We start from the raw sequence: 27924 nt of genomic DNA, 5'->3' as shown, positions 1-27924 counted from the left end.
TGATGCACAGGGGTTACTCCTGGTTCTGCACTCAGGAATTACCCCTGGCGGTGCTCAGGGGACCATATGGGATGCTGGGAGTTGAAGGGAATTGAACTTGGGTCGGCTGCGTGCAAGGCAAACGCCCTTCCAGCTGTGCTGTTGCTCCAGCCCCAACTCTATTATATTTAGAGAGCAATCTTTCATCTTTCTTGCTTCTTCTCTGTCTCCCTATCCTCCTTCCTATGTTTACTTTCCACTTCGGGACATACACAAATCAGGGCATAAGCACACACTGAAATATAATTTGGGAAACTGAGCACTCCCTGAGGAGACTGGCCTGTTTATGAAGAGATCTCTTTATGAAGAGATCTTTTTCATTCAGCTCCATATTAAATGAGGGAGTTTGATTGGAGTGTCTTTATGGATTCAAATTCTTATGTTAGAAGGAAAGGAGACATTATTTGGGGAACGTGATTTTTTTTTTTTGTCGGGGGGGTGCACTTGGTGGTGCTCTGGGTATCATGCAGTGCCAGGTATCAAACCTGGGCCTCCCGCAGATCAAGCACTTAGAGCCATCTCTCTACCTGACATGATAAAGTATTTAAGAATATAGACCTTGGATCCAGGCTTTCCTGGGCTCCATCATTCAGTAATTCTGTGACCTTGGGGAAATTAATCTCTTAGTTCCTAGTTTCTTTATCTGTAAAATACTGTATCACTGAGGGACTAGAGTGATAGAACAGTGGGTAGGGCATTTGCCTTGCACGCAGCCGACCTGGGTTCGATTCCCAGCATCCCATATGGTCCCCTGAGCACCGCTAGGAGTAATTCCTGAGTGCATGAGCCAGGAGTAACCCCTGTGCAACACCGGATGTGACCCAAAAAGAAAAATAATATACTGTATCACTGTATCACTGTCATCCTGTTATTCATCTATTTACTCGAGCGGACACCAGTAACGTCTCTGTTCATCCCAGCCCTGAAATTTTAGCAGCCTTTCCTTGCTCATCCTTCCCAACATTACACACCGAGTAGAAGTAATGCCATTAAACTAAAATATACTAACATTTGCAAGAATCTTATTTTCTGAGATGCTTAATGTGAAAAAATATACATCTTAAAGTTGATTTAATAGTAATGTTTACCCTCATTGGATTATTGTAAGGATTAAGTGGCTCCACATGTAATTTTTAGGGGTGGGAGTAGTTTGGGCCACAGCAATTGGTATTTGAGGGAGACTTTAAAAAAAATGTAGTCATCATGAAACCACAAAGTTATTCATGGTTGGGTTTCAGGCATACGGTGTTTCAATAACAGATCCCTTCACCAGTGTTCACTTCTCTCTGCCAATGCCCTTTTCCCCCATTTGCCTTCCACTGGCCAGTCTACTATGAGAAGCTCTTTTTTAGTTCTCGTGCTGTGGTTTACATTACTGTTGCTGATAGGGTCTCATACAAAACACTTGACCACCTCTCAGTATCATCTCTCAGTTGAGGGCTGCTTCTGGCTCTGGTTGGAGTTGTTTCTTGCGGTGATCTTGGACTGTGTGGTCCATTGCGCATAGTCAGCCTATATGGCATATGATTATTAATATTAGTGATAATGTTAATACTTTTTTGAACTCATCTCAATTTCAGTTATGATTTGAAGATGCTGTTTATACACACTGTCCCACATAGATAAGTATGTACTTTTGCCTTTATGGCTAGGACAGTATACTTAGCTTTGCCACCAGACTGCCAGGTTCAGGTTCTAATTGTCCACTTATTAACCTTGACTTTGGACAAATTACCTAATCTTTCTTTGTTTTCCTCTTCTATAAATGGGAATTTAATTTTGCCTTAGATTTGTTTAAATATATATACATGTGTATGTATAAGTTTATAGTATTTACTTCTTCAATCCCCAGAATTAGGCATCTCAGTTGGAGCACTAATGAAAATGAATAAATTACAGAGGTCAAGGTTTTTACCCCATCTGTTTTTGTATTGGGATACTCAAGGGTTACTCCCTGCTCTGTGCTTGGGGATTGAACCCTGGGTCTCCTGCATGTAAATCTCTCTCTCTCTCTCTCTCTCTCTCTCTCTCTCTCTCTCTCTCTCCAGCGTTAGAGTTCAAAGTTTTGATGTAATAGTTGTAGTAATTTTAATAATAGTGCTTACTATAAACTAAGCACTAGTTGGGACCTTAATATTTGAACATCATGATCATGATAAGTGCCATTGCTATTAACCTTTTCACACTTTAAAAAAAATCTGTGCAGGCGTGTATATGCTGCCCAAGCCTTTGTGCTGTTTGTGCCTGTGTGGCCAACTGCATGCAGTGCCTGAGCACATGTGTCGCCCGTATCTCCGCTCTTGAGATGTGTATTTTATGCTTTCCTATCTAATGCTGGGATGTATTTAGGGGCTCTCTCTGCTCCGGAGAAGCCCGTGTTCTCTCTTGATCCCGTTTCTCTCTCTCTCTCTCTCTCTCTCTCTCTCTCTCTCTCTCTCTCTCTCTCTCCCCTTCTCTCATTCTCTCCCCCTCCACACTTTCAAAAAACCTTCCAAATAAGTCTATTTTACTTAAAAAAAAAATCTTTACAATAGGTATTTTGGGCCACACCTAGCTGTATTCAGGAGCTACTTCTGACTCTGTGCCCAGAGGTCACTGCCACCTGACTTTGGGGAGACCATCTGCAGTGCTGAGGATAAAACCTGGGTCAGATTCATGCAAGCAGGGCAATCTCTGACAGTAGGAATTCTTATTAAGAACCTGAGGCACTAAGAGATTAAGTAACTGCTGTAGCTCTTAACTGATGGAACTATGCTTGAATCCTAATTAATAGGTTGGAGCTATATTTGTGCTATCAACTACTGTCTCTGCAGAAGGCATTTCTGTCACAAAAGGAAATTTAATGACCAGGCCATTCATCCACACTGTAAGAGAGTCAGTCTGTGAACCATTATCCATGATTTCAAAATTTAGAAAGCTCTAAAACTAAAAATTGTTTTCTGAGTTTGATATAAACTTATTTATTGGCAAGACTGGAACTGATCTAAGTATTTAAACTTTTATTTAGATTGTAGCATATATGCACAGGAAAGCCTGGCAAGCTACCTGCGACGTATTTGATATGCCAAACAGTAACAATAAGTCTTGCAGTGGATACGTTACTGGGCCCGTTCGAGCAAATAGATGAACAACGGGAGGACACTACTACAGTACTACATATATGACTGCTTATGTTTTGTTCCACATTATTAGTTTTTAGAATTATTATATTTATAATTAATAATGTTTTAGAGTTGTTAATGTTTAAGAATTATTAATGGGAGTGGGAAAAATTCTGTATTCCAAAGCTTCTCTGGTTCCAAGAGTTCTGGTTGATAGATTTTATACCGGAAAATGTTTTAGTCTCATAAATCAATGAACTTGAAACTAAAAATTTCAGTTAGCCTAGTTTTCCCAAATGCTTATTTTTAAATCTACTACTTTTGTTTTTGCTAGAGCACCTGAAATTGTTCTTGGATTGCCATTTTGTGAAGCTATTGATATGTGGTCATTGGGCTGTGTGATAGCCGAGCTGTTTCTGGGATGGCCACTTTATCCTGGTGCTTCAGAATATGATCAGGTAAGTGTCTTCACGTGAATAGAAATAGAAAGCAAGAAATTACTAGTGAAGTAGTTTGAGATGAAATGGATTATACTAGTGAAGCATTTAAATAGTAAGGAATGAATTGAAATTTCTCTGCCTGCTTCATAAAATTGTCTTTGAAGTCCTACAATTAAAAATGATTTAAAAAACTCTGCTTTGGGGAAGGTTGGGACCACCTTTGGCAGTGGTTGACTTACTCCTGGCTCTGTTCAGGCTTCACTTCTGACAGCGCTGGAGGTACTATGTGTGGTGCTGGGTTAGAACCCAGTAGGCTGCGTGCAAAGCAAACACCCTGCCATTGTGTTCTCTCTCCAGCCTTACAGCTAGACTTTATGGTAGATGCTTGTGAGTCTGAAGTTAAATGTGTATATTCTCTAGATAATTTGATTTCAGATTTGTTGTACAGATTCATATTTAATTTGTATTCTTTTTTTCTCCTTTTCATTTCCCCTTTACCTCCAGTGTTGCTGCTGTTGATATAGTTATTGTTGCAGTGACTGGGGGTCGCTGGGCTCACATCTTTTTGAGCTGTGGTGCTTGCTAGTGACCCTACATTAGGTTGTTGTGGTTGAACACTGCAGAGGTGCTCTCTGAGGTCTGCACTCTGTCCTTGTAGAGTTTGCCTTCATACTCGCGAGGGCTGCTCACTGTTGATTGTACCTTAGGCAGTGGCACTTGCACAGATTTTAGTGATGTTAGTTGCATCCAGTTTTTTGTGTGTGTGTTGCGTGGACACATGTGGCTAGAAATCTCGGCATCTGGAATCACAGACTGCATGCTGTGATACTCCAGTGGCAGAGCTGCTGGGGTCTTGCTGCATCCTGGACAGGAACGTGAGTGCATGATGGGTGTATCCAGGGCAGGAAGGCGCAAGTGCATGATAACACATTTGCGCAGAGAACTCTCAGCCCCAGTGCTGCTCCTCTGGGCAGGCCCTTGGCTGTTAAATGACAACTTCCTCTAATCCTTTTTGTTTGCATATATGTGAAGAGCGGTTTCTGCTGGTTACTTTCCACCTGTCCTATTAAAAATTTTAAGTCTTTTAATTCTATAAATGCATCATTGTAGAAAAATTAGTGAATGTGTATGTAGTTAAATATAAAAAGAAGGTTGTTGAGAGAATGTATATCATATTTTATGAAATCTTTATGAAATCTCAGACCCCATTGATTGAAAGGTGCTGGGTATTTGGGCCTGGCAGAGGACCACCACTCCGTTATGCTGGAGAGGGAGGGAATGTCGGTGGCAAGAATCGAAGTCAGGGCATGCGAGGCATGTGCTGTCCTCCTTTGGCTATCTCCCAAGCCTTAGCTTATCATTTCAGTTATATGCGTAGTATTTCATAGTGATAAAGTAATATAGGGACAGGAGGGAAAATAGAATGAGATTGGCCCCAAAGAAAATTCCTGGTCTGGGTCTGGGATGTGTGTCCAGGTTATGCAGATGACAGTTCTCACAGATACCTTGCACTTCCCCAACTCCTTTATCTCACCATCTTTGTTCCTTAAACTCAATGCAATGTGCTCACTCTTCCCCCTAGTTAGGAAGATGCAAAAGTTTTTTCACTTTTTCGGGATATCCATCCTTCTTATGGCAATCCTATTTCCCAACCTTCCTATCCTTCTTCACCTTTCTTCAAGTAAGGTTTCTGTGGACTTCAGCCATCTAGTCTTCTGTCCTCTGCTTTCAGTCTTGTTCTTGAGCGCACGAATCTGTATGCACTGTAATAAAAGTATAGATTTCATTTTATTTATTTTATTTTTTTTGCGTCGGGGGCAGTGAGGTTGGACCATACTTGGTGATGCTTAGGGCTTACTCCAGGCTGTGTACTCAGAAATTACTCCTGGTAGTGCTCAGGGGTCCATATGGAATGAATACTGGGGTTTGGTGAGTTGGCTGTGTGCAAGACAAACACCTTACCTGCTGTACTATCATTCCAGTCCCCAATTTCATCTTTGATTAAAAAAATAGTTCACATCTTTTATTTGAAAACGGTGCTTATGTTTAAAGGATTTTAACCAGACTTTTTTTGTTTTGCTGCTGTGTGATTGTCATTTAAGTAGCTCCCAAAGATTTGGACTAATGATCTATTGTTAGCTAAAATTGTCTCATATAACAGGCCAGAGTTGGCTTGTAATTTTTTTTTTTATACTTAGTTGTTGAGGACCCCAAAGAGCTCTGTACATATAGCTTATGTCTATATATATTGCATTAGAAATAAGACTGAAGGGCCCAGGGAGAGAACTCAGCTGGTTAGAGCTCTTGCTTTGCAACCAGGAGGCCCAGGTTTGACTCTTGGCATCACATGTTCCCTCTGCACCACTGGGATTCACCCCTGAGCATTGAGCTGGGAATAACCTCCAGTAGCACTGGGTATAGCTCCAGAGTCGAAAGACTGTTTGGTGAGGAGAGATGGGACTTCAGATGTTTTCATACTTAGATGTTTCCAATTTTATTGTAATTAGAGCTATTCATATATGGAAGGAGAATAGTAAAAAAAAAAAAAAAAAGAAAGAAAAGAAAAAGAAAAAAAAAAAAAGAAAAGGCCCCTTGTATTGCGCTCATAAAGTGGGGGAGAGAAGCACACCACCTCCTTTGTTCCTTTTATGGGTGGAGAAAGTTGCAGAAGCAAGCAGATGTATGAACAACAAAACTGGGACATTTTTAAGATGCAAGAATATACACGCAAATGTTAACTTAGCTGTTAGTGCAGGGATGTTAAAACCTGTCACTTCTGGAAATCTGTACACCCCAGAGAAGAGAATGAAAAGCAAGGCAGATCACTTCTTAATGTTATTAGGAAATTAGGTTTTTCTTCATAGACCTGAAATGGATGATAGGGACCTTTAGTTTCCCAGGACTACACTTTGAAAACTGCTGGCCCCATCAGTAGTAGATGTTCCATGGAAGCTCAATGTAGTACTGTCTTTTAACAGTAGAATTAAAGGGAAAGTGCTTCATTTTGTGGCATGAGACATTGTAACAGTTTAGAAAAGGGATAATTGACAACAACTGGAGTAGCCAAGGGAAAAAAATAGTTGATGGAAGTTTTTATGATCTTTTAAAGTGATACTGTATCAAAAATCAAAACAAACATTGGTTATGCATGAGATGGTTTTTGTTGGAAACTATTTTGTCCTGGAAATGACCTAGTTTTCTGGATTCAGTATTGAAAAGTCTAAAATTATAAGCAAAAGAGGACACGCATAGCATTTTTTCCAAGTGAGTTTTCCTTGTAAATTACAGATAACAGTAACAATGAAGTTAGTGAATAAATATTTGGGAATTAGCTTGTGCATATATTTGCAGATATTTTCAGTCATACATTGATGAGTAGCTAATAAGAGTTTAGTGTAAATATTTCTTGAATAATTTTGCTTTTTACTTCAAATCAGTATTTTGATTTTTCAGATCCGTTACATTTCACAAACCCAGGGCTTGCCGGCTGAATATCTTCTCAGTGCTGGGACAAAAACCACCAGGTTTTTCAACAGAGATCCAAATTTGGGATATCCTCTGTGGAGGCTTAAGGTACATCTCCCTTGTTCCCTTATGCTGTCTCTGCTGTTTCTTGTACTCCTAGCTTTGAATTTAGAATCCAGCTTGAAATTCTGGAGGCTTATGAGGGAAACGAAAGAGAAAACATTTGTTTAGAGGAGGAATACTTTGAAAAGTCCTTCTCTCTCCCCTCCCCTCCCCTCCCCTCCCCTCCCCTCCCCTCCCCTCCCCTCCCCTCTCTCTCTCCTTTCTCATTTATTTTTGTTTTTGGATCATACCCAGGAGTACTCAGGGGTTACTTCTGACTCTGGAATCACTCCTGGCAGGCTCTGGCAACTGTATAGGTGCTGGGAATGGAACCCACTTCGCTGTGTGCAAGGCAAACTACTCACAGTACTATCTTTCCAGTAGTGGCTATTTTAAAGAAAAAAATTTTTTTTGTTTTTTTTTTGTTTGTTTTTTGGGCGGAGCCGGAGCGATAGCATAGTGGGTAGGGTGTTTGTCTTGCACGTGGCCGACCTGGGTTCAATTCCTTCACCCTTCTCAGAGAGCCTGGTAAGCTCCTGAGAGTATTCTGCCTGCACGGCAGAGCCTGCCAAGCTACCTATGAGGTATTTAATATGCCAAAAACACTAAAAAGTCTCACAATGGAGATGTTACTGGTGCCCGCTCGAGCAAATCGATGAACAGCGGGAGGACAGTGCTATCGTGCTACCTGTGAGGTATTCGATATGCCAAAAACAATAACAAGTCTCACAATGGAGACGTTACTGGTGCCCGCTCGAGCAAATTGATGAACAATGGGAGGACAGTGCTATAGTGCTGCAGTTTTTTGGGCCGTACCTGGCAATTCTCAGGGGTTACTCCTGGTTCTGCATTCAGAAATTACTCCTGGCAGTGCTCGAGGTAACCATATGAGATGTGGGGATTGATCCTGATTGGCTACTGTACTGTCTTTCCGACTCCAAAAGAATTCTTAGTATGATAAAACTACATGATTTTCTACAAATGAATACTTTTTCACTACTGAACATCAGAAATAAATCTGAATAATTTGATATACTGCCTCTAAGCTGGTTGATTATCAGTATTTGCATTATCATTTTATTGGCAAGTTGCTTTAAGAGAAGAATGGTAGTCTTTTCATACCTAACGTTCTTTGAGAAATAAGCTGCATTGTAGCTTCCATGTTTACATTATCATTGGTGAAGGGGTGACTAGATAGTAAGGTAATTTCTCTTAACTAAAAGCTTTTCTGGCTGTGTTTTGTCTGGTGGTGACACTTGTTTTTTGGTATTCTTAAATTTAGAATAAAATATGAAAATAACATTCAAGTGAAATTTGAAAAAATGTTTTTTTTGTAGACACCTGAAGAACATGAAATGGAGACTGGAATCAAATCAAAAGAAGCTCGAAAGTACATTTTTAATTGTTTAGATGACATGGCTCAGGTGAGTATAAGAAAGTTTCAGGGGCTCGAGAAATAGTAGAGTGGGTAGGGTGCTTGCTTGTCTTGCATGAGGCTGATTGGTTTTACCGTTGGTACTGCATATAGTCTGCTGAGCACTGCCAGTAGTGATCTCTGAGCACAGAGCCAGGAGTAAGACCCCTGAGCACTGCTGCATTTGGCCTAAAAACCACCAAAAAAAGTTTTGTAAAGCCAGAGATTTCTTTCTTTAATCAGAGGCACCCTTTGGGTTATATTTTAGATTTAATCTGTTATCTTCCATGTTTTTATTTTTGGTAGGAAAAATGTACTAACCAATTTTTTACTATTGGTTCAACAAGTTGGTTGAACAAAGGATACTTTAGGAATTTTATGTCTTTCTTTGCTTTTGCTTATCTGGTTTTGTTTGAATATTTTTGAAATATTGCGTAAGGAATATCATTTTTTGTAGAAAAACTCATCTTTTTTTAAAATTTTTATTAGTGAAACACCATGAGGTAGAGTTGTAGACTTACAAATTTTTGTGCTTGGGTTTCAGTTATACAATAATCGAGTACCCATCCCTCCACCAGTGCCCATTCTCCACCACCACCAGTCCCAGTATCCCTGCCACTCCCCATCCCCCCATCCCAAACTGCCTCTGTGGCAGGGCATTCCCTTTTGTTCTCTTCTCTCTGCATAAGGAATTTTTAAAAATTATTTTTATAAAGTTGTTCATGATGATTTGTTACATTCAGTATACCAACACCAATCCCACCACCATTTCCCCTTCCCACCACTATTATTTTCCATTTTCCCAACCACCATCCAAGCCTACCTCAATAGCTGACTGTAAATAATTTATTTTATATTTCTTGTTATGAATAATTTGCTAAAAAATGATCAAAAAAGGTATCCTTAGAAGAAAATGTGTCATGGAGCCATTAAGCCCTTGTATAAGAGATTACTAACATGTTGTTACAAGTTAAGCCTTGTATGTAATATTTTCTTAATCGAGATTGGTTGCCTTCTACTTTACATCCCATGCAATATGATGTGCTACTTGTGGTATCCTGGCAAGCTCCCTGTGGCGTATTCTGATATGCCAAAAACAGTAACAGCAAGTCTCACAATGGAGACGTTACTGGTGCTTCCTTGAGCAAATTGATGAACAACGGGAGGATAGTGCTACTCCTGGTATATCAGTAGTGTAGAGTTTCACAACCATACACTCCAGAAATTCTAAAATTTTGAATGGGGTGATACAGCTGGAGTTAAATTTTTAACTGGATGGTGACTTTGGGTTCTGGAAGCATCTCTGCAGCTTGTTAATCTCTTGAGATTCATTAAGTGTCTGGATCATGGCCGGTTAATGAGTTTATATGGCGCCAGAGGCGGTTCATGGGCGTGACTGCCAGGCTCCAAAAAGAACAGGGTTATGGGGGGAGGTAGCCCATCCCTGACTCTCTGAGAGCCTGGAGATTTTGGTCACAAAACCCACATACCTGAGTTTTTCAACAGATCAATTTCTGGATGAGGCTTGTCCTGAGCTTTGGTGGATTCCAGCCTTCTGCATGGTGGTGATTGTGGAGTATGAAGGTTTTCAGCTGCTGAGCTCTATTGGGGTGCCCCGGGGTGCCCTTGATGAGACTCAGCCTGGCTCAGGGGGTCCGGAAGCACCTCTAATTAAGGAATGTTTTCTTACTCATTTTCTGAACTAAATGTATAACCACATGTTTACTTTTTATGTTTTAAATTCTTTAAAAACCTTGTATATTGTTAATCTTTTTAGTAATAGTAACTTATAATAGCTGTTACTTTTGATTAACTTGTTTAAACCAAATATTGAACACAGAGAATTTATTTTTCCCTTTTTTATAATTTTATTTATTGAATCACCGTGAGAGCAGTTACACAGCTTTTGAGTTTAAGTCTTGGTCATACAATGAAACACCCGTACCTTCACCAGTGCCCATTCTCCACCACCAAAAACCCTAGTATACCCCCATCCCACACCCTCCCCCTACCTGTGGGGCAGATGATTTCCACATTACTCTCTCTCTCTACTTTGATTACATTTGATATTTTGACACCAGACCCACTATTTGGGATTTTACCCCAACACTAAGATCTTCAGAAAAGGCAACAGTAGACAATTTGTTTTCTATTGCTGGTTATGAATAACATATGATGTCATGTGGCTGCAGTAGTTGCTGCGCAATTTTGAAATTCCAAAATTTTAACAATCAAAGCTGGAGGGATTTCTGGCAAAACCTGCTGGGTTCTGAGATTTGTTCCTGAGTCTCTGGGATCATGGCCATTACACAGCTTGATCAGGAGCCAGAAAGGCAGTTCGTGGGCCACAACTCGGGGTCTCGTTGGGGGGGAGGAAAGGGCCGGCTCCACCCCCATCCCATGAGGCCCCACGTGTCTCATCACTGAGGGCCCAAACCTGACTGTCCAGTGGCCTCTGGAGGATGGTGGCCACTGGGCCTCCAGGAGGAACAGGCCATGGCACAAAACCTATTCCCACCTGGAGTGTCCTAGTGCCCATAACCTACTGCAGGGACTTGACGCATTTCTGCCAAAAGCTGCTGGGTTTCGAGATTTGTTTCTGAGTCTCTGGGATCATGGCCATTAAGCAGCTTTATCAGGAGCCAGAAAGGCCGTTAGTGGGAGGTGACTTGGGGTCTTCTTTGGGTGGGGAGGAAAGGGCCGGCTCCACCCCCAACCCGCGAGGCCCCGCGAACACAGAGGATTTTGTATTCAACTTTATTCTACCACAGATGTTTATCAAATTAAAGTTTTTAATTAGGTGGTGTAAGAGATTCTATCATGAAGATGATTATTCTGAAATAGAAAAAATTATTTTAGATTTTTCTCTTGAACGCTACACTCTATAGTTTGAAAAGAAAGTGGATATTTAGTGACAGAAAGATTGCATTCATCTGGGGAACATAAAGCAACAAAAAGGGAGATTAACACCCAGGAATGGCTGAGATTAGTACCAGGAATTTTGCTCAGTGAATGGAAGGCCAGCCACACTCTCTAGGTGAAAAGGAAGCTCAGATAGAGAAGAGAGTACCAAATGAAGGGTGTTGTGAGGACCCTCCCAGGGTGGGAGAAGCATGCTAAAAGTAGTCGATAGACCAAACATGATTGCCACTCAAAGCCTCTCTTGCAAAACACAGTACCAAAAAGAAGAGAGAGAGAACAAGGGGGAATACCCTGCCACAGAGGCAGGATGGGACGGGGGGGGGAGGGGGAATGAGGGGTGGGAGGGGATGCTGGGACCCGTGGTGATGGATGACGGGCACTGGTGGAGGGATGGGCACTTGATCATTGTATAACTGAAACCCAAGCACAAAATTTGTAAGCCTATAACTGTACCTCATGGTGTTTCACTAATAAAAAAAGAAAAAAAAACCAAAAAATAAATAAACAAATAAATAAAATCAGTTTATATATAAAAAAAAAAGCTAAGTGTATAATACTTCTGAATTTTCTTTGGAAGGTGAATATGTCTACAGACTTAGAGGGAACAGATATGTTGGCCGAGAAGGCAGATCGAAGAGAATACATAGATCTGTTAAAAAAAATGCTAACAATTGATGCAGATAAGAGAATTACTCCTCTGAAAACTCTCAATCATCAGTTTGTGACAATGACTCACCTTCTGGATTTTCCACATAGCAATCAGTGAGTATGATATGGTCTGGGGCATTTTGCCATGACCTAGTTTTCTGTTGAGTTACCATTTTGGAACTGTTGCTAAGCAGTCATTTCAGTGCTTGCATTTTTTGCTCACTGATGATTTTATCATTGAAAAATAATCACAAGATTAAAAATTGGATCTGTATTTTTTTTTTTGGTTATAAAAAGGCTTGGATTATATTTAAAAGTATGTGAGAAAAAAGATGTTGATTTGTTGTTGAATGTTGGTAGTTGTTGAATGTTGATTCATCTTGAGTTACAAGCTATGTATTCTGTTTATTTCAATCAATTTTTAATATCTTTTTTTCAGTGTTAAGTCTTGTTTTCAGAACATGGAGATCTGCAAGCGGAGGGTTCACATGTATGATACAGTGAGTCAGATCAAGAGTCCGTTCACTACACATGTTGCCCCCAATACAAGCACAAATCTAACCATGAGCTTCAGCAACCAGCTCAACACGGTGCACAATCAGGTATTCAGTAAATGATTTTGGAATCTTAAGACTAGGTGGGGTAGTAAAAGCCTAGGGCAAGGCTAGGCTTGTTTTTGGTTGTTTTGTTGCTTTGTAAGATTTTTTTAAAATTAAAGATAAAAATTGGGGTTACTGGGGGGGGGGAAGGGAAATATGTTTTCCCAAGAGTGCTTCGGAAGTCCTTGGGTCTCTCCCAGCGATCCCTGGTTACCCAGGGCAAGCAGTTCAGGGCCTGGACCCAGTAATATGCTGTTAACGCCCCGCAATCTGTGGACTGCCAGTACTACACCCAGAAGTTATTTTGGGAAGAATTAATTTGGGTGAGGGGGCGGGGGGGGGGTATGGGTTTTGGGGACACACCCAGCAGTGTGCTGACTTCGTTCCTGGCTTTGCTTGGGGGGCCCATGCATTGTAGCAGGTCATGAATTCTTGAACCAGAATTTACTACATGCAAAGGAAGTCTCTGTCTCATCAAGAAGAGTATTCTACTTTGCCAAAACAATGGCTAGGGTAGATAGTAGCTACCAGTCGTGTGCTGACTAAATTAAACATAAAAGCTACATCTTTGCCTTTATAGCCCTTAGCATTGTGAAATAAATGAAACCTCATTGTGCTCATTATTGCAGTTGGATTTACCTTTCTTTTTTTTTTTTTACAGTGATGTTTTATTTATTTTTAAAATTTCTTTTACTGAGGCCCCATGATTTACAATAATACCCATAGTCGTTTCCCATGCACATAAATTCCAATACCACACCTGTCACGAATGGATGAATTTGCGAGTTTTCAGGTCTTACGACTTTTGAAACTTGTTGCAAATTACTGTGCAGGAAAGTGATGTGAGTTGTATTTCCCAAGTTGATTTTCCACTGTTTGAGAGTAAGGAAGGGGAAGCACCCACTTCCATACAGTTTCACCTGGGTCAGAAATTTTGGAAAAAAAAATTTGGCCCATGAGCCCCCTGGGGCAGCTGTGTATGGGACATCAGGACCTTGTCCTGTCCCTGTTCCTTCTTTTGGCTCCTCAGCTCCTGAGGTTTGGTGCGTGTCCTGGGTCAGGCCTGCTGTTGGATCTCTTTGAGCCCCAGCGAGAGTCTTTTTAAATCTCTGAACTAAGCTTGTTTCTTCCCCATTGCTAAACAAGCTACTTTCACTAAATAAATGTAAGAGAATATGGGATGAGACTCCAGTTCTTGGGAAATGTCTGTTTTTCCCTCTGAAAATGCAAAGGGAAGCTGTGGAGGTGTGAGCCCACCTCCTTTTGTTGTTGGAGAATAGCATCAAGAAGTAATTTGGCGGGTCCCGAGCGATAGCACTGCGGGTAGGGCGCTTGTTTGCCTTGCACACAGCCGACCCGGGTTCGATTCCCAGCATCCCATATTCTCCCCCAGGTACCACCAGGAGTAATTCATGAGTGCAGAAGTAATTAATGAATGCAGAATCAGGAGAAACCCCTGTGCATCACCGGGTGTGACCCAAAAAGAGATTTACCTTTCTTACATTTGTTATTTGCCTAATTATGAGCCTACCTGTGACATTATATGGGTTCAGCTAATACTTTAATAATTTAATAACTCCCTTTATTAAATAAACTACCCGATAGAGATCCTCATCCCACTGAGACCTAGTATCTGTGTTAGTGATCTTGTATAATCATGTGTCTTATTTTGAAAAAGATATATGCTGACTTTTTTAAATGTTTCATCTCTATTATATGTCTCATATTTTTGAAGATACGTCTTTTTTTTCCCTATACTTATATTACCATAGTTAAATATTTTTTACTCTTTAAACACTTTCTTTCATCCTCCACATGTACTAGCTGCCAGTCTCCTCTGTCTTGGAGAATGGTCAGGTGTTCCCAATAATTAACCCTTAAGGGTTTTGCAGTTTATTTGCTAAACAGTGATATTTACATTTATCTTTGTTTCTGAAGAACTTAAGCTTTCTCATTTTCTTGCCAAGTCATTTCCGGACCCACCCCCTGCTTTTTCCTTACTATAGTTGCTACCTACGCTGCTGTCTAGAAAGATCACTTCATCACTTAACTTCTCATTAGTCGTCGATTTGCTCGAGTGGGCGCCAATAACGTCTCCATTTGTCCCTGTCGCGTGCTAGTGTAGCCCAATGGCATCTGTTCGCTCTGGGAACATGAAGAGCCTCAAACCTATCGCTCATGATCTTGACGAAGAAGTCTGACCATCTGGTAGGTGGGCGGCCACGCAGTCTTTTGACATCCCGTGGAATCCAGTGGGTAACAGCTCTAGTCCAGTGGTCGTCTTTAAATCTCATTACGTGACCAGCCCATCTGATTTTTGACACCTTGGCAAATGAGACAGCATCCTTGATTCTTGATAGTCGACGGATGTCGCAACTCCGGATTCTTTCTCTCATTTGAGTGAAACGTGATATTCCAAGCATAGCTCTTTCTATTCTTCTTTGGGAGATCTGAATAGCGTTCTCATCCTGTTTGCGTAGGGCCCAGGTCTCTGAGGCATATGTTAATGCAGGAAGAACAGTGGAATCAAAGAGATGTGCCCGGAGCCGGAGGTTCTTCGTCCTCTTAGCTATTTCTTCGACGTTCTTGAAGGTGTTCCAAGCCGCTCTCTTCCTCCTGCGCAGCTCGGGTGCCAGGTCATTTGTCATGTTGACTTCTCGACCTAGGTACACATAGCTGTTGCATTCGGAGATGGTCGTTCCATTGAGAGCGAATGGGGCGTCAGGAACGAGGCTGTTTCTCATAAACATTGTCTTCGTAAGATTCAGCTGTAGTCCTACCTTTCCACACTCACGGTCAAAGTCGGCCAGCATTTGTGCCGCTTGGCTGATGTTTGGTGTTATTAAAACAATGTCTTCAGCAAAGCGGAGGTGGTGTAGTTGCCGACCATCTATCTTCACTCCCATTCCTTCCCATTCCAGTCGTCGCATGATGCTCTCGAGGGTGGCACTGAAGAGTTTCGGTGAAATGGTATCACCCTGCCGCACCCCTCTCTTGACATCAACGATCACTTCTTTGTAGAATGGTGAGATCCTGGTAGTGAATCCGCAGTACAGCTCACGGAGGATCTTGATGTATTGGGCTTGAATGCCCTGATTGGCTAGGGCTTCAATGACCGCTTCCATCTCAACAGAATCAAAGGCCTTCTTTAAATCAATGAACGTTAAACAGAGCGGCATCTTGAACTCCCGAGAAACCTCAATGAGCTTGGTTATCGTGTGGATATGGTCTAGAAAGATAACTTTTTTTTTTTTTTGGCTTTTTGGGTCACACCCGGCGATGCTCAGGGGTTACTCCTGGCTCATGCACTCAGGAATTACTCCTGGCGGTGCTCAGGGGACCATATGGGATGCTGGAAATCGAACCAGGGTCGGCCATGTTGGCTGCGTGCAAGGCAAACACCCTACCCTCTGTGCTATCGCTCCAGCACCGAAAGATAACTTTTTACGTGGAAGAATATATGAGATTTTCGTGGGATTGTATGCCCATAGCTTTTTGAGCAGAAAGAACTGTAGATGTTTATATTACCTCAGATAGACAGTCCTTCAAAAACTAGAAATTGAGCTCACATATGACCCTGCGATACCACTTCTGAGAATATATCCTGAGGATGCAGAAAAGCACAGTAGCAATGACATCTGTACCTATGTGTTCATTGCAGCACTGTTAACAATGGCCAAAATCTGGAAACAACCCAAGTGCCCTAGAACAGATGATTGGTTAAAGAAACTTTGGTACATCTACACCATGGAATACTGTGCAGCTCTCAGGAGAGATGAAGTCATGAACTTTGCTTATAAATGGATAGACGTGGAGAGTATCATACTAAGTGAAATGAGTCAAAGAGAGGGACAGACATAGAAGGAATTGCACTCATTTGTGGAGTATAAAACAACATAACATGAGGCTGACACCAAAGGACAGTAGATACACGGGACAGATAGATTGCTCCATAGCTGGAAGCCTGCCTCATGAGCAAAGGGGAGAGGGCAGCTGGAATAGAGAAGGGGTCGCTAAGAAAAAGATGGCTGGAGGAATTGGTCGGAATGGGAGATGTGTGCAGAAAGTAGATAAAGGACCAAACATGGTAACCTCTCATTGTCTGTATTGCAAACCATAATGCCCCAAAGTAGAGATTATGGGGAATCATATCTGTCATGGAGGCAGAGGGAGGGTGGGAAAGGGGACTTAAACTGGGGATATTGGTGGTGGGGAGTGTGCACTGGTGGAGGGATGGGTGTTTGATCATTGCATGATTGTAACCCAAACATGAAAGCTTATAACTATCTCACGGTGATTCAATAAAATTAATTTAAAAAAATGTAGATGTTTATATATAGCCTCAACCCAATGCAAAGCTGTTTTTCAGTTTATTTTCCTCAACTTAAACTGTGTCTTGAATTGAGAGATTCAAAATATTTTTAAATTCTAAAACAGCTAACATTACATTTTAAAACATTGTAAAAGTTTGCCTGGTTAAATTCTCTGTGTGAAAAATACTGGTATCTTCACACTAGGCTGGTATATAGCTATCATTCTTTTGTTTTTAGGCTAGTGTTCTAGCTTCCAGTTCTACGGCAGCAGCTGCTACGCTTTCTTTGGCCAATTCAGATGTCTCTCTGCTCAACTACCAGTCAGCTCTGTACCCATCATCTGCAGCACCGGTTCCTGGAGTTGCCCAGCAGAGTGTTTCTTTGCAGCCTGGGACCACCCAGATTTGCACACAGACAGACCCTTTCCAACAAACATTTATAGTGTGTCCACCTGCTTTTCAAAGTAAGTGGGAAAGCTTCTGTTTCGTTTGGTATTATGCTTTTTTTAAAAAAATATTTATCTAGTTGTTTGACCTTTGACATGTTCAAATTTTAATTCTGAGATAATGGAAGTTATTAATTAATGCTTTCTTGAACTGTCTGGTCATCAGGTTTCTTGCCAATTGAGTTCTTGAACTACCACATTTCTCTTATGAGCATGTCTTACAATATGCAAATTTATATACAACTTGAAAAAAGTTGGGAGCATATTGCTGAATACTAAAACCTTATTTACACTGTATCATATTTTAAAATAAAATTAGTTTCCAAATAACAGGTAATTTTATTCTAAATGTAAAAATCACATAAACCTTTTAAACCTCAAGTTAAAAAAATCAAGATCACTTTAATATTTATCTGCAAAAATTCAATATGTTAAGGTACTTGTATAGGAAGGCATTAAGATTATTTATTTAGCTTATGAATCTTATCCTTCCTACATACTTTTCTAAACAGAGGAATAGAATAGCTGAAGAAGGAGACCTTTGTATTGCTCTAAGATTTTAATTTTCACAATCCCATTCTTCATCGTTTTCTCTTTATCCTATAATCCATTTTGTCCCAGTTCTTTTTTTCCCCTGAAATCTGGGAAATGCGTGTTTATTGATCTGGTGAGGCATTTAAAAGGCTACATTATTGTAAGGATTTTTTAAAAATCCTTGACTTTCCCAAAGTCAAGGTCAATAACCTATGGACTAAAATGGGAGGAGTCTGGCTCTTTCTATCCTTTACATAGAAATAGGTAGCATTTTTAACTTTTTATTTCAGTTACTAATTGACTGTGACTCTTTTGTTTGTTTGGTTTCTGACAGAGTCGGAGCATGCAGAAGGAAAAGAGGGGCTAGGGGAGACTGAGAGATTCCCGGGAGGACAGGAGAGCGATAGCCAAGTAAACCAGGGAGGAACCGCAGGGAGAGCGGAGGAGCAGATTCAAAACCTGTAAATGCAAATGTAGCCTTAACATAGCAATTTATTTTCTGTGTACACTTCATAGTTGTTAATTCTATACTTTGGGTTACATATGTTGAGGGGTTTTCTGCTGAACTTAGAAGACTAGCCATCCCCTCCCCCTTTTAAAATGACTTTAATTGGAACAATTTTTTAATGTGGAATTCTGAAGTTCTTTGATTCTTCTCTGGCAACATTCAAGACATGAGACAGAAAAGCTTGAGTTCCTTTAACAGGAGTGGGGAATGTCTAGACCATGGGCCATATAAGGCCTGCAAGATCTTACAGTCTGACTGTGGTACACAATGGACAGACATGTATGTTTTCAGTCGGTTGCCCATGACCTGTCTGTGCTGTATTGTGAATGATGTTTTAAATATCCAAATGGCCCTTGGCAGGAAAATGGTTCCCCACCCCTGCCTTAACAAAAGAAACTTAAGAGGTAGAAGGGAAGAGGTCAGAAAACTTGTTTGGTATAATTAGGTAAGTATAAGCTTTGGAAATCTTATTTTTCATCCAGGAAGTCTAAATAACTTGGAAATAAGGAGAGCAAATTAAAAAATTTCCAATTGAGGGGCTGAAGTGATAGTATAGCATTTGGCTGTAGGACATTTCCTTGTGTGCCATTGACCCAGGTTGGATCCCTGGCATCCCATATGGTCCTCTGAGCGCTGCCAGGAGTAATTCCTGAGTGCAGAGCCGGGAGTGAGCCCTGAGCACAGCCAGGTGTGGCCCAAAAAACAATACAAAAATTTCGACATGAAAAGGAGTTTTGAAATTAAGATGATCTTGATGGTGATAACTAATAGGTATTAACTGTATGCCAGATAATGTTCTTAATGCTTATGTATGTATTAATTCACAACCAATCCTACAAAGCAGGTAATTTGATTAGCCCCAATTAAAAATGGATCACAGTTCCCTTATCTGTTCCAAAGTCTTTATGATTAATTAGTAGAAATGCGATTTCAACTCAGGCAGTGGGTTTTATGACCTGTGTATTAAATATTATTAGTACTACTTCTCAGTGTTTAAACTCAAATGGTTGCAAAGAGCTGGTCATTGATTTGCCAGCCACAGCCATATGGTGTTCTTTGCCCAACAGCCGCCTCTTTTCTTTCACCACCTGCTCTTCTACAAAATGCCTGTTCTGTGAAGAGGATATACCCTCAAACTAGACAGGTTTAGTTTTCTTCCCATAATTCTATGATTTTTTTAAAAATATAAGTGGCTATGTTTAAGAAAAGAAAGCAAAACTAGAGTTAGGGAGAACCTTCTAAAAGTGTTGTTTTATTAATTCTTTTAATTGTGGTCCCCTCAAAAGCAGTTTTAAAGGAGCTTGATTGCATAGGCTTAGTTCTAAATTACTGTAGCACTACTTATTTAAAGGAGTTACCTTTGTAGGTCAGTTCTATAAGTACTGCTTTTAGTTCTATTCCACTTGACTAAAATGGTTACACATTTTGCTTAGTTGTAACTATTGTATACTTTTGTCCCCTTTTACTTCCTCATCTTGAACCTCATACATAAACCTTTATAGTGAATGAAGTGTGTTTTTTCTGAATGTTGCCCCTTTACTTCCTAATAATGGTAGGAGGATGAGGATGTGATTAACTTGGATTTATCATTTGTTAATCTGGTATTACAGACAGAAATTTTAATGTTATCTCTCTTATTAGAAACAAAATTATAAATCTGGTATCTGAATTTGTTACCTTTTATGTAATACTTAAACTGCTACTTAAGTAGCACTTAAAAAAAATTACTGTTTTAATTCCTTTTCTAGTCTCTGTTACTTGTAAAATTTTCCTGGATTGTGTTGTCCTATATGAGTTTACTACTAAAATACATTAAATGATAGAAATGGAAAATTAGAACTTTTAATAAAAACAGTATTGTTTAGAATTTTGAGTTTATTTACTTAGAGCTATTTAGTAAGACTGAGAAATTAGAATTTAGGAGAAGTTACCAAAGAAGTATCCCAATTGAAATGTTTGTACCCTCACACAGCAATATAGTTAGCCTTATATATGAGGCCCTGGGCCATACACACGAAATAATAGTTAAAGAAATAAATGTATCCTTACTTACTTAGGAAAAATTGTAGGAGGGCTGGAGCTATAGTACAGCTGGTAGGGTGTTTGCCTTGCACACAGCCGACCCAGGTTCGATCCCAAGCATCCTATATGGTGCCCTGAGCACCTCCAGGAGTAATTCCTGAGTGCAGAGCAAGGAGTAACCCCTGTGCATTGCCGGGGGTGACCCAAAAAGAAAAAAAATTGTAGGTATTAGTGAATTAATGATATAAAACAACTTTTTTTTTAAAGAAAGCTCTGCAGAGTCTCGTCTTTTCTTCAGAATGAAATGTTTATATTTGTAGGAAACATTCAACATTTGTGTACAGAGCATAATAAATTGACATGGTCACTATTTTAAAGACAGCAAAAAGATCTTGGTTTTTATGACTTGAATGTCCAGTAGCCCACACAAGGGTTTTTTTTTTAACCTTTCAAAGATAAAAAGGAAAATATCAAAATAAGTAGGAAGAGTGAATTTTGTAAACCAAAATTATCTTTTAAATCTTTGATCCTAGGCATAATTTGATTTGCTGTGCTATTTATGAATAAAACATATGACTAATTTGTGAGTTAAATTTTATTGTTTGAGGAATAATAAAGTATTTCCTAAAAATATTCCAAACAGAAGAATAATTTTGATGAAAATTTGCTTTTTAAACTTTTCTTATCTAATGAGCCAAAAGTTGAGCTGGAGCGATAGCACAGCGGTAGGGCATTTGCCTTACAAGCAGCCAACATGGCCGACCCAAGTTCGATTCCTCTGCCCCTCTTGGAGAGCCCGGCAAGCTACTGAGAGTATCTCGCCCGCACGGCAGAGCCTGGCAAGCTACCCGTGATGTATTCGATATGCCAAACACAGTAACAACAAGTCTCACGATGGAGACGTTACTGGGCCGGCTCGAGCAAATTGATGAACAACGGGAGAACCGTGACCGTGACCGAATGAGCCAAAAGTTAATGATTATATTCAAAATTATACTTTAGTGTTTTGCATTTTAAAAATATTTGAGGTTTTCTCCCTCTCCCTCCCCAGTAGATTAAAGGGTGAATGTAACATAGTAAGTGAATATTTTTTCAATTGTTGCTTTTGACCTATTAATGTGCTATTAATGGAAATGGGATATATGTTGTGTTTTAAGTTTTATGGGATAAAAAGGAAATTAGAATTCCCTTTAACCAAATATATCTCCATTTATCTAACTTCAAGAGAAACCAAGTTTCTATTTTCTTAACTCCCATGATTTCTATAAAATTCCTTTGTCTTAAGTGTTTAGAACTAAAACCTGAATGGTGGCTTATTTGAACAGAAAAGCTAAAATCAACAGCAATATAAAGCAAAACAAAAACAGTATCCTTAGTCCTAGCCAAGCAATTTTCATTGTGTTATTTTCTGTAGCTGGACTACAAGCAACCACAAAACATTCTGGATTCCCTGTGAGGATGGATAATGCTGTGCCAATTGTCCCCCAGGCACCAGCAGCTCAGCCATTGCAGATACAGTCAGGAGTTCTTACACAGGTAAACGCCAGAGCAACTGGGGTACTCAATACTGCTGAAGCACTATTGAAAATCAGATTTTTGCCCTAGCAAGTGCTGTTTGCTTGACCCTAAGGTCTTTCTTGGTTATGATTCAGTGGACTTAAAATGAAACATCTGCATGGAACAGTGTATGTTCCTAATACTAGCACAACTGCCAGTATCTTTCTCAGATGTGTAGGTATAAAAAAAAAATCTGCATACACTGAGAAATTGTTTTCTGAGCCAATATGATCTTTTGTGGGATAAAATTAATTTATTTTGGTGTTCATAAAGATCCAGTACACAGATAATAACATTTCAATTCTAAAATAAGAGGTTCCCCTTTTGTTCCCATAGTATTCCTTTTGCTCACCCTTTCAAAAGTTATTAATCATGGTTGAAATGCTGGATCACATCAAGAAACCTCTTCAAGTTTAGAGGTTATTTTTCATTGTGGTTTGCCAAGCTGTAGGAAGCATTAAAGGTTTATACTTGTCATAAAACATAAAACTAATGTGGTCAAAATCATGAAGCATTTATATAAATGATATATACTATCTTTTTGGTTCCATATATAAAAATGTCTGAACAGGAACTTTTGAAATCCTAAAACCCTCTTCTGTGAGTAGGAAGAGGGAAAATCCTTAATACATACCCTATTGACTGTTTTTTATAGAACTGATCCTCTGAATCTGGTCCAAGAAGGATTCCTGTTTTTTGTTTTGTTTTGTTTTTTTGCTTTAGGTTATTGACACTTGACCTAATGGGTTTGTGCTGTGCAGAATATAAAAGGGAAGTTGTGTTTTAGGTGAAAAGAAATATGTTTATTATTGGCCATAACTTGGGGGGAATGAGAACCCTTCTGAATCCAGATAAGATGCCTCCGTGTTTGTTTCACTCACCTGCCTAATCTACGTTTCAGGGAAGCTGTACACCACTAATGGTAGCAACTCTCCACCCTCAAGTAGCCACCATCACACCGCAGTACGCGGTGCCCTTTACTCTGAGCTGCGCAGCCGGCCGGCCGGCGCTGGTTGAACAGACTGCCGCTGTACTGGTAATTCCCCTCACTTGATTGTGTTACTAACGGAGTTTCTTTGGTTTCCTTTTTATTTTCCCTGTTTGTTTTTATTTTCTTTTATTCTGGTTTTCTCATTTTGCCAAAAAAGTTTTGTTTTTTTGGTTTTTTTTTTTAAAATACTTAGTCTTTACAGAGGGCATGGAAGCATGTGCCGTCTTGTGGCTGTGTTCTTGCTACATCTTTAATGTCTCATTGTTTTCCTCCCCAACATTTGCTAAAGCACTGTTTGATTCTGATGTTCAGTGTGGTTCTGTAAGGAGCCAGATTCCTTGATTCTTTGCCAGCTTAGTGTGATAAGAGCTCTTGGGAAGGCCTGAGAAGAGCTTCTGCACTGTTGCCTGTTTTCTGCCCTGTCTTTCACCCTCTCTGATCCTTGAGAGTGAAGGAAGTGGCCTTTTTTGGCTCTGCTACTGGCACTTCTCAGATGGCCAAAATTTGAACTCATTGGCAAGTTAGCTTTCATATTTTGTTAGTTCCTAAAACTGCGTGTCAAAATGTTTAAGATGCTCTTATTTTATTCCTGTATCAGTTGGTAGTAACTTTTCTTTCACGAACACATAAAGATAACTCTTTTTGCCACTTGTGGTCACTGGTAATTTAAATGGTATCTTCCATTTAAAGATATTCCCTTTAGAATACTTTGAGGTCATATTTCATTTGTTGGTTGAAATTAAAGGCTTGTAAGAGATTATGGAGAAATTAATTAATTACTTTACAGATAGTCTTTATACAGAGGTGAAAATACGATGAAAAAACTTGATGTAAATGTAATTATTTTTGTTACTAAATGTCACAGTAACAAAGTAAGAGTACTAAATATGTCAGCAGCTATATTATTATGGGGCTTAAAGATAGGAAAAACAACAGAATTTTGAAGTATGTTTTAGGATATAGAATCTTAAGAGTGATATTGGATGTGTGTTAGTTTATTTGGGAGGACTTGAATTATTTATTAGACATCCAGCATTTTATTATTTGAAATTTAAAATTAGGTAAGCATTTTGAAAACCTAGTATCCTGTTGAATCCTGATATTTCTACATCTTTTAAAGAGGCTTTAAAATCTTTTGTTGTTTCTTAAAGGCTCATGTGGTGAAAACACGTGCAGAAACATACTTTGGTTGTTGGAATTTGTTCGTTTTCAGTTTAAAAGTCTTTGTCATCTCCACATTAATTGCATCTTAAACTCAAAACCTGCATACAAGGGAGTCAGATATATTCCCGCCTTGACTGACCCAAGCTAATGGCTTAACTCGCTCGCCTGTAGTCTCGAGGTTGGGATGTTAGTTGACGCTCCTCCTTTGCTGCTCCTCCTCAGTTTGCACTAGCCATTTGCTAAGCTTTGCATATTTTGTTCTTCTTCTGTCAAAACAGTTCGTCGCTTGGAACGCCAGATTTCTGCCTCACGTTGGAATGTTATTTCTTGCTCTGTATTAAACTACATGCTTTGTCTTGTGCAGGTGTTGGCTTATGGAAAGACGCATGGTGTGACTTAACATACTTCTCTTATTTTTGTTTTGTTTTGTTTTCAATTCTGCTTATGGTAGCAGACGTGTTTGCAGTTTCTCTGCTTTTGAAGGCTTCTTGTTTGGAACCAGTATTGTAACAAGTGGATCTGTTACTTGCAGAAATGTTTTTAAAACAGTGTGTTGATGATGGCCTTGCAGTTTGAAATTCTGGAAACAGAACCATATGTACCCAACACATTGTAGGTGATTTTACTGTAGAATTCAAGTTTTAAAAGGAAACTTTAAAATCTGTTCCCATTTTTTTCAGGAAAAAAAAAACAGAATTTCTGTAAAAAGTACAGAAAACATTTTTGTTGTTTTTTTTTTTTACAAGTGACATGGCTTTTAAAGACTTAAATTAAACTTTTTTTCTCATAGTAATTAGCTTATATGTTTTTATAAATAATACATAGGGCAATATATTTTAAATAATAAAATATGCTTTTTGTTGTCGAATATTTTACTCATTGGCTTATTTTAAAATTTTGTGATGACTATAAAGAATGACATTAGTTTGCTTTTTCTTGCTGGCATAAGCTTGTTTGCCAAATGATTTTTGTCTTGGTCATCCATATCTGGCACTATGTTCCAAGCATTACTCTCTTAAAATGGAACTGTTCTCCCCTTTGTTTAATGACTGGATTGACCTGGTGTCATATCTGAATGGCATTTAAATTTAAAGGTTCCTATTTTTAATATCATGGGAGCTTTCTTTTTTCAGGAATATATTTTAGAGTCTTTGCAAAAATGACATTCCAGCACTTAACCAGAGCTTACCTTTGAACTTCTAAGCTCCTTTCCTATATAGTATGATAGACATTTTAACCACTAAGATGGATCTTCTTTTCTTTACTATCCTGGTGGTCAGGTTATAGAGGTGGCCAAGAAAAAGCACTGTGTTCTGTTTCCCTGTTCATGAGACTTTAACCTTGAGCCCCTCTGACCTTTCTTTTTCAATCTCTGCAAGTTAACAATCTACAAGAAACTTCTTTTGAGATACGAATTTTCGTTCATCTGGAATACGGAAGAAAAAGTCAAGAATGAGTCAAGTCTGGGTCTTTTTTTTGTGTGTTTCCTTACAGCAGGCTTGGCCTGGGGGAACCCAGCAAATTCTCCTGCCTTCAACTTGGCAACAGTTGCCTGGAGTAGCTCTGCACAACTCTGTCCAGCCTACAGCAGTGATTCCAGAGGCCATAGGCAGTGGCCAGCAGCTCACAGACTGGAGGCAAGTGCCCTGTGTCCCTCTGAGGGAGATTTGCAAGGGTTCAGATCCCTTAGGGTAGGAGCTCTTGATGGTTTGGTGAGACTGGGAAGAACATGGGATTTATCTTTGTTTGAAATCCTATCAGACTAAGAGGTGAAGTTAAAAGGAAATTTCAAATAGGAGTATGTAGTGAAAACCTGAAACCTTGATATCCAGTGATCCACTTGTGAAGATAAAAACAACTGCTTTTGGTTGGTTGTTGTAATTACTTTTTAAATTTATATTTGGTCCAGATTTCTCAGTGTTTGGGGCATTCCTTCATTCCTTCTCCATTCTTTTGTTGCTATAGGAATGCCCACTCTCATGGGAACCAGTATAGCACGATCATGCAGCAGCCGTCCTTGCTCACGAACCACGTGACACTGGCCACTGCTCAGCCCCTGAATGTTGGTGTTGCCCATGTGGTCAGACAGCAGCAATCCAGCTCCCTCCCTTCCAAGAAGAACAAGCAGTCTGCTCCAATCTCTTCGAAGTAAGTCTCTGCCATAACTGACCGTTACTGTGCCTCTGGGAGGTAGTTGTTGCTGGCATTTAGAATGTCATAGTCTGGATATGTTCAGTAGAGGCAGAATAAGTAACAGCTAAACTGAAGTATATACTCTCACCTTTCCACTTAGACCTGCATACCAGATTTGTCCTGGTCGTGTTAGTCCTTGCTGCTTGCTCCCACTTTGAATTTGGAAATTCAACCAAGGCATACAAAATAAAATTGATGTTGGACTTTGGTGCTCTTTATTTCTTGAAACCTTCAATAGAGGAGCTTATATTTTATTGAACTATTATAGTTAGCTTCTATAGCTTGCTACAGTAATTAAGTGAAAAAAGAGCAAGTTAAAAAGAGTTTTGGATAGTTGGGCAGGCGTGTGGGAATTGGGGGGGAACAGCATCCCTTGAATAGTCTTTCTTAGGACTTTTCCTTGCAGGTCCTCTCTGGATGTCCTGCCTTCTCAAGTCTATTCGTTGGTTGGAAGCAGTCCCCTCCGGTCCACATCTTCTTACAATTCCTTAGTCCCTGTCCAAGATCAGCATCAGCCAATCATCATTCCGGATACTCCCAGCCCTCCTGTAAGTGTTATTACTATCCGTAGTGACACAGATGAGGAAGAGGACAACAAATACAAGCCTAATAGGTAAGATAAATGTGTGGTTTCTTGCCTTAGAGACCCCCATCCTTGACTTCAGATAGTGGACTTTAACCCCTGAGCGTAATTGACCTTGAGTAACTCCTGAATGTCACTGGGTGTGGGCCCCCTCCCCCCAAAGAAAAGAGTGAAACTATATAATCATCAGGATTGTTTTGCTTAGAACAATGTCTGTTAAAAAAAGTAGAATAAAATTCTGCCATTGAGGGTAAGGGAGTGAACACGCTTTCCATGTAGAAGACTTGGATTTAATTCCTGGTCTTTGAAGTTCTCCCAAGTATGGTCCCAAAACCAAAAAAGAGAAAAAGAATTTTTAAAAACTTTACAAAATTAGTAAGGTGGGGATAGTGAATCTTGTCCAGTTAGGCCAGTGGTTTAATTGGAGATCCAGAGGATGCTGGAAGTTATCTGGGCCACCTTGGCAGGGCTTCGGGGCCTCCAGGGATGCACTTGAATCATGCTTGGGGTACCATGTGATGTCAGGAATTGAACTTGGGTTGCTGCGTGCAGGGCATGTGCCTTTACTCCTATATTCTGGCACCTGAGAATACTCTTTTAAATTACTATTTTTTTTAATATTACATTTTTTCAGGGGTGAGTGTGTGTGTGAGTGTGTGTGTGTGTTTGAGAGAGAGAGATTGATTCTTGGTGGTTTAGCATGTGTGTGTGAATATTTTCAGGATTTAGCGTGTGTGTATGCATGATATGTTTGGGGCTTTAGCATGTGTGTGTGTGTGAGAGAGAGACAGAGACAGAGAGAGAGAGAGAGAGAGGAATTGTAATTTGGGTTGGCTAGCTGTTCTGGCTCTTTTCACTATTTCCCTATAATATCACATTTTACC

At 39.8% G+C, this 27924-nt stretch overlaps 1 protein-coding gene across 2 annotated transcripts in view; it reads left to right on the top strand.

The window, feature by feature from the left end:
• HIPK1 (homeodomain interacting protein kinase 1) overlaps positions 1-27924 on the top strand; it is a 66165-nt gene that overhangs the window by 29604 nt on the left and 8637 nt on the right. The window contains exons 3-13 of one of the 2 annotated variants that reach the window (XM_056139077.1): positions 3475-3598; positions 7034-7153; positions 8485-8571; positions 12061-12245; positions 12571-12733; positions 17281-17506; positions 21967-22088; positions 23011-23145; positions 25762-25901; positions 26230-26412; positions 26864-27070. In XM_056139077.1, coding sequence (XP_055995052.1) covers positions 3475-3598; positions 7034-7153; positions 8485-8571; positions 12061-12245; positions 12571-12733; positions 17281-17506; positions 21967-22088; positions 23011-23145; positions 25762-25901; positions 26230-26412; positions 26864-27070 — 1692 coding nt within the window. Of the gene's footprint in view, positions 1-3474; positions 3599-7033; positions 7154-8484; positions 8572-12060; positions 12246-12570; positions 12734-17280; positions 17507-21966; positions 22089-23010; positions 23146-25758; positions 25902-26229; positions 26413-26863; positions 27071-27924 lie in introns of both variants that reach the window. The other variant, XM_056139076.1, reaches the window with a different exon arrangement.

This window comes from Sorex fumeus, unplaced genomic scaffold (assembly GCF_029834395.1).
Source record: "Sorex fumeus unplaced genomic scaffold, SorFum_2.1 ptg000131l, whole genome shotgun sequence".
Taxonomy (NCBI): domain Eukaryota; kingdom Metazoa; phylum Chordata; class Mammalia; order Eulipotyphla; family Soricidae; genus Sorex; species Sorex fumeus.
Note: the sequence above shows the minus strand (reverse complement) of the source record. Positions and strands in the feature narration are given on the sequence as shown.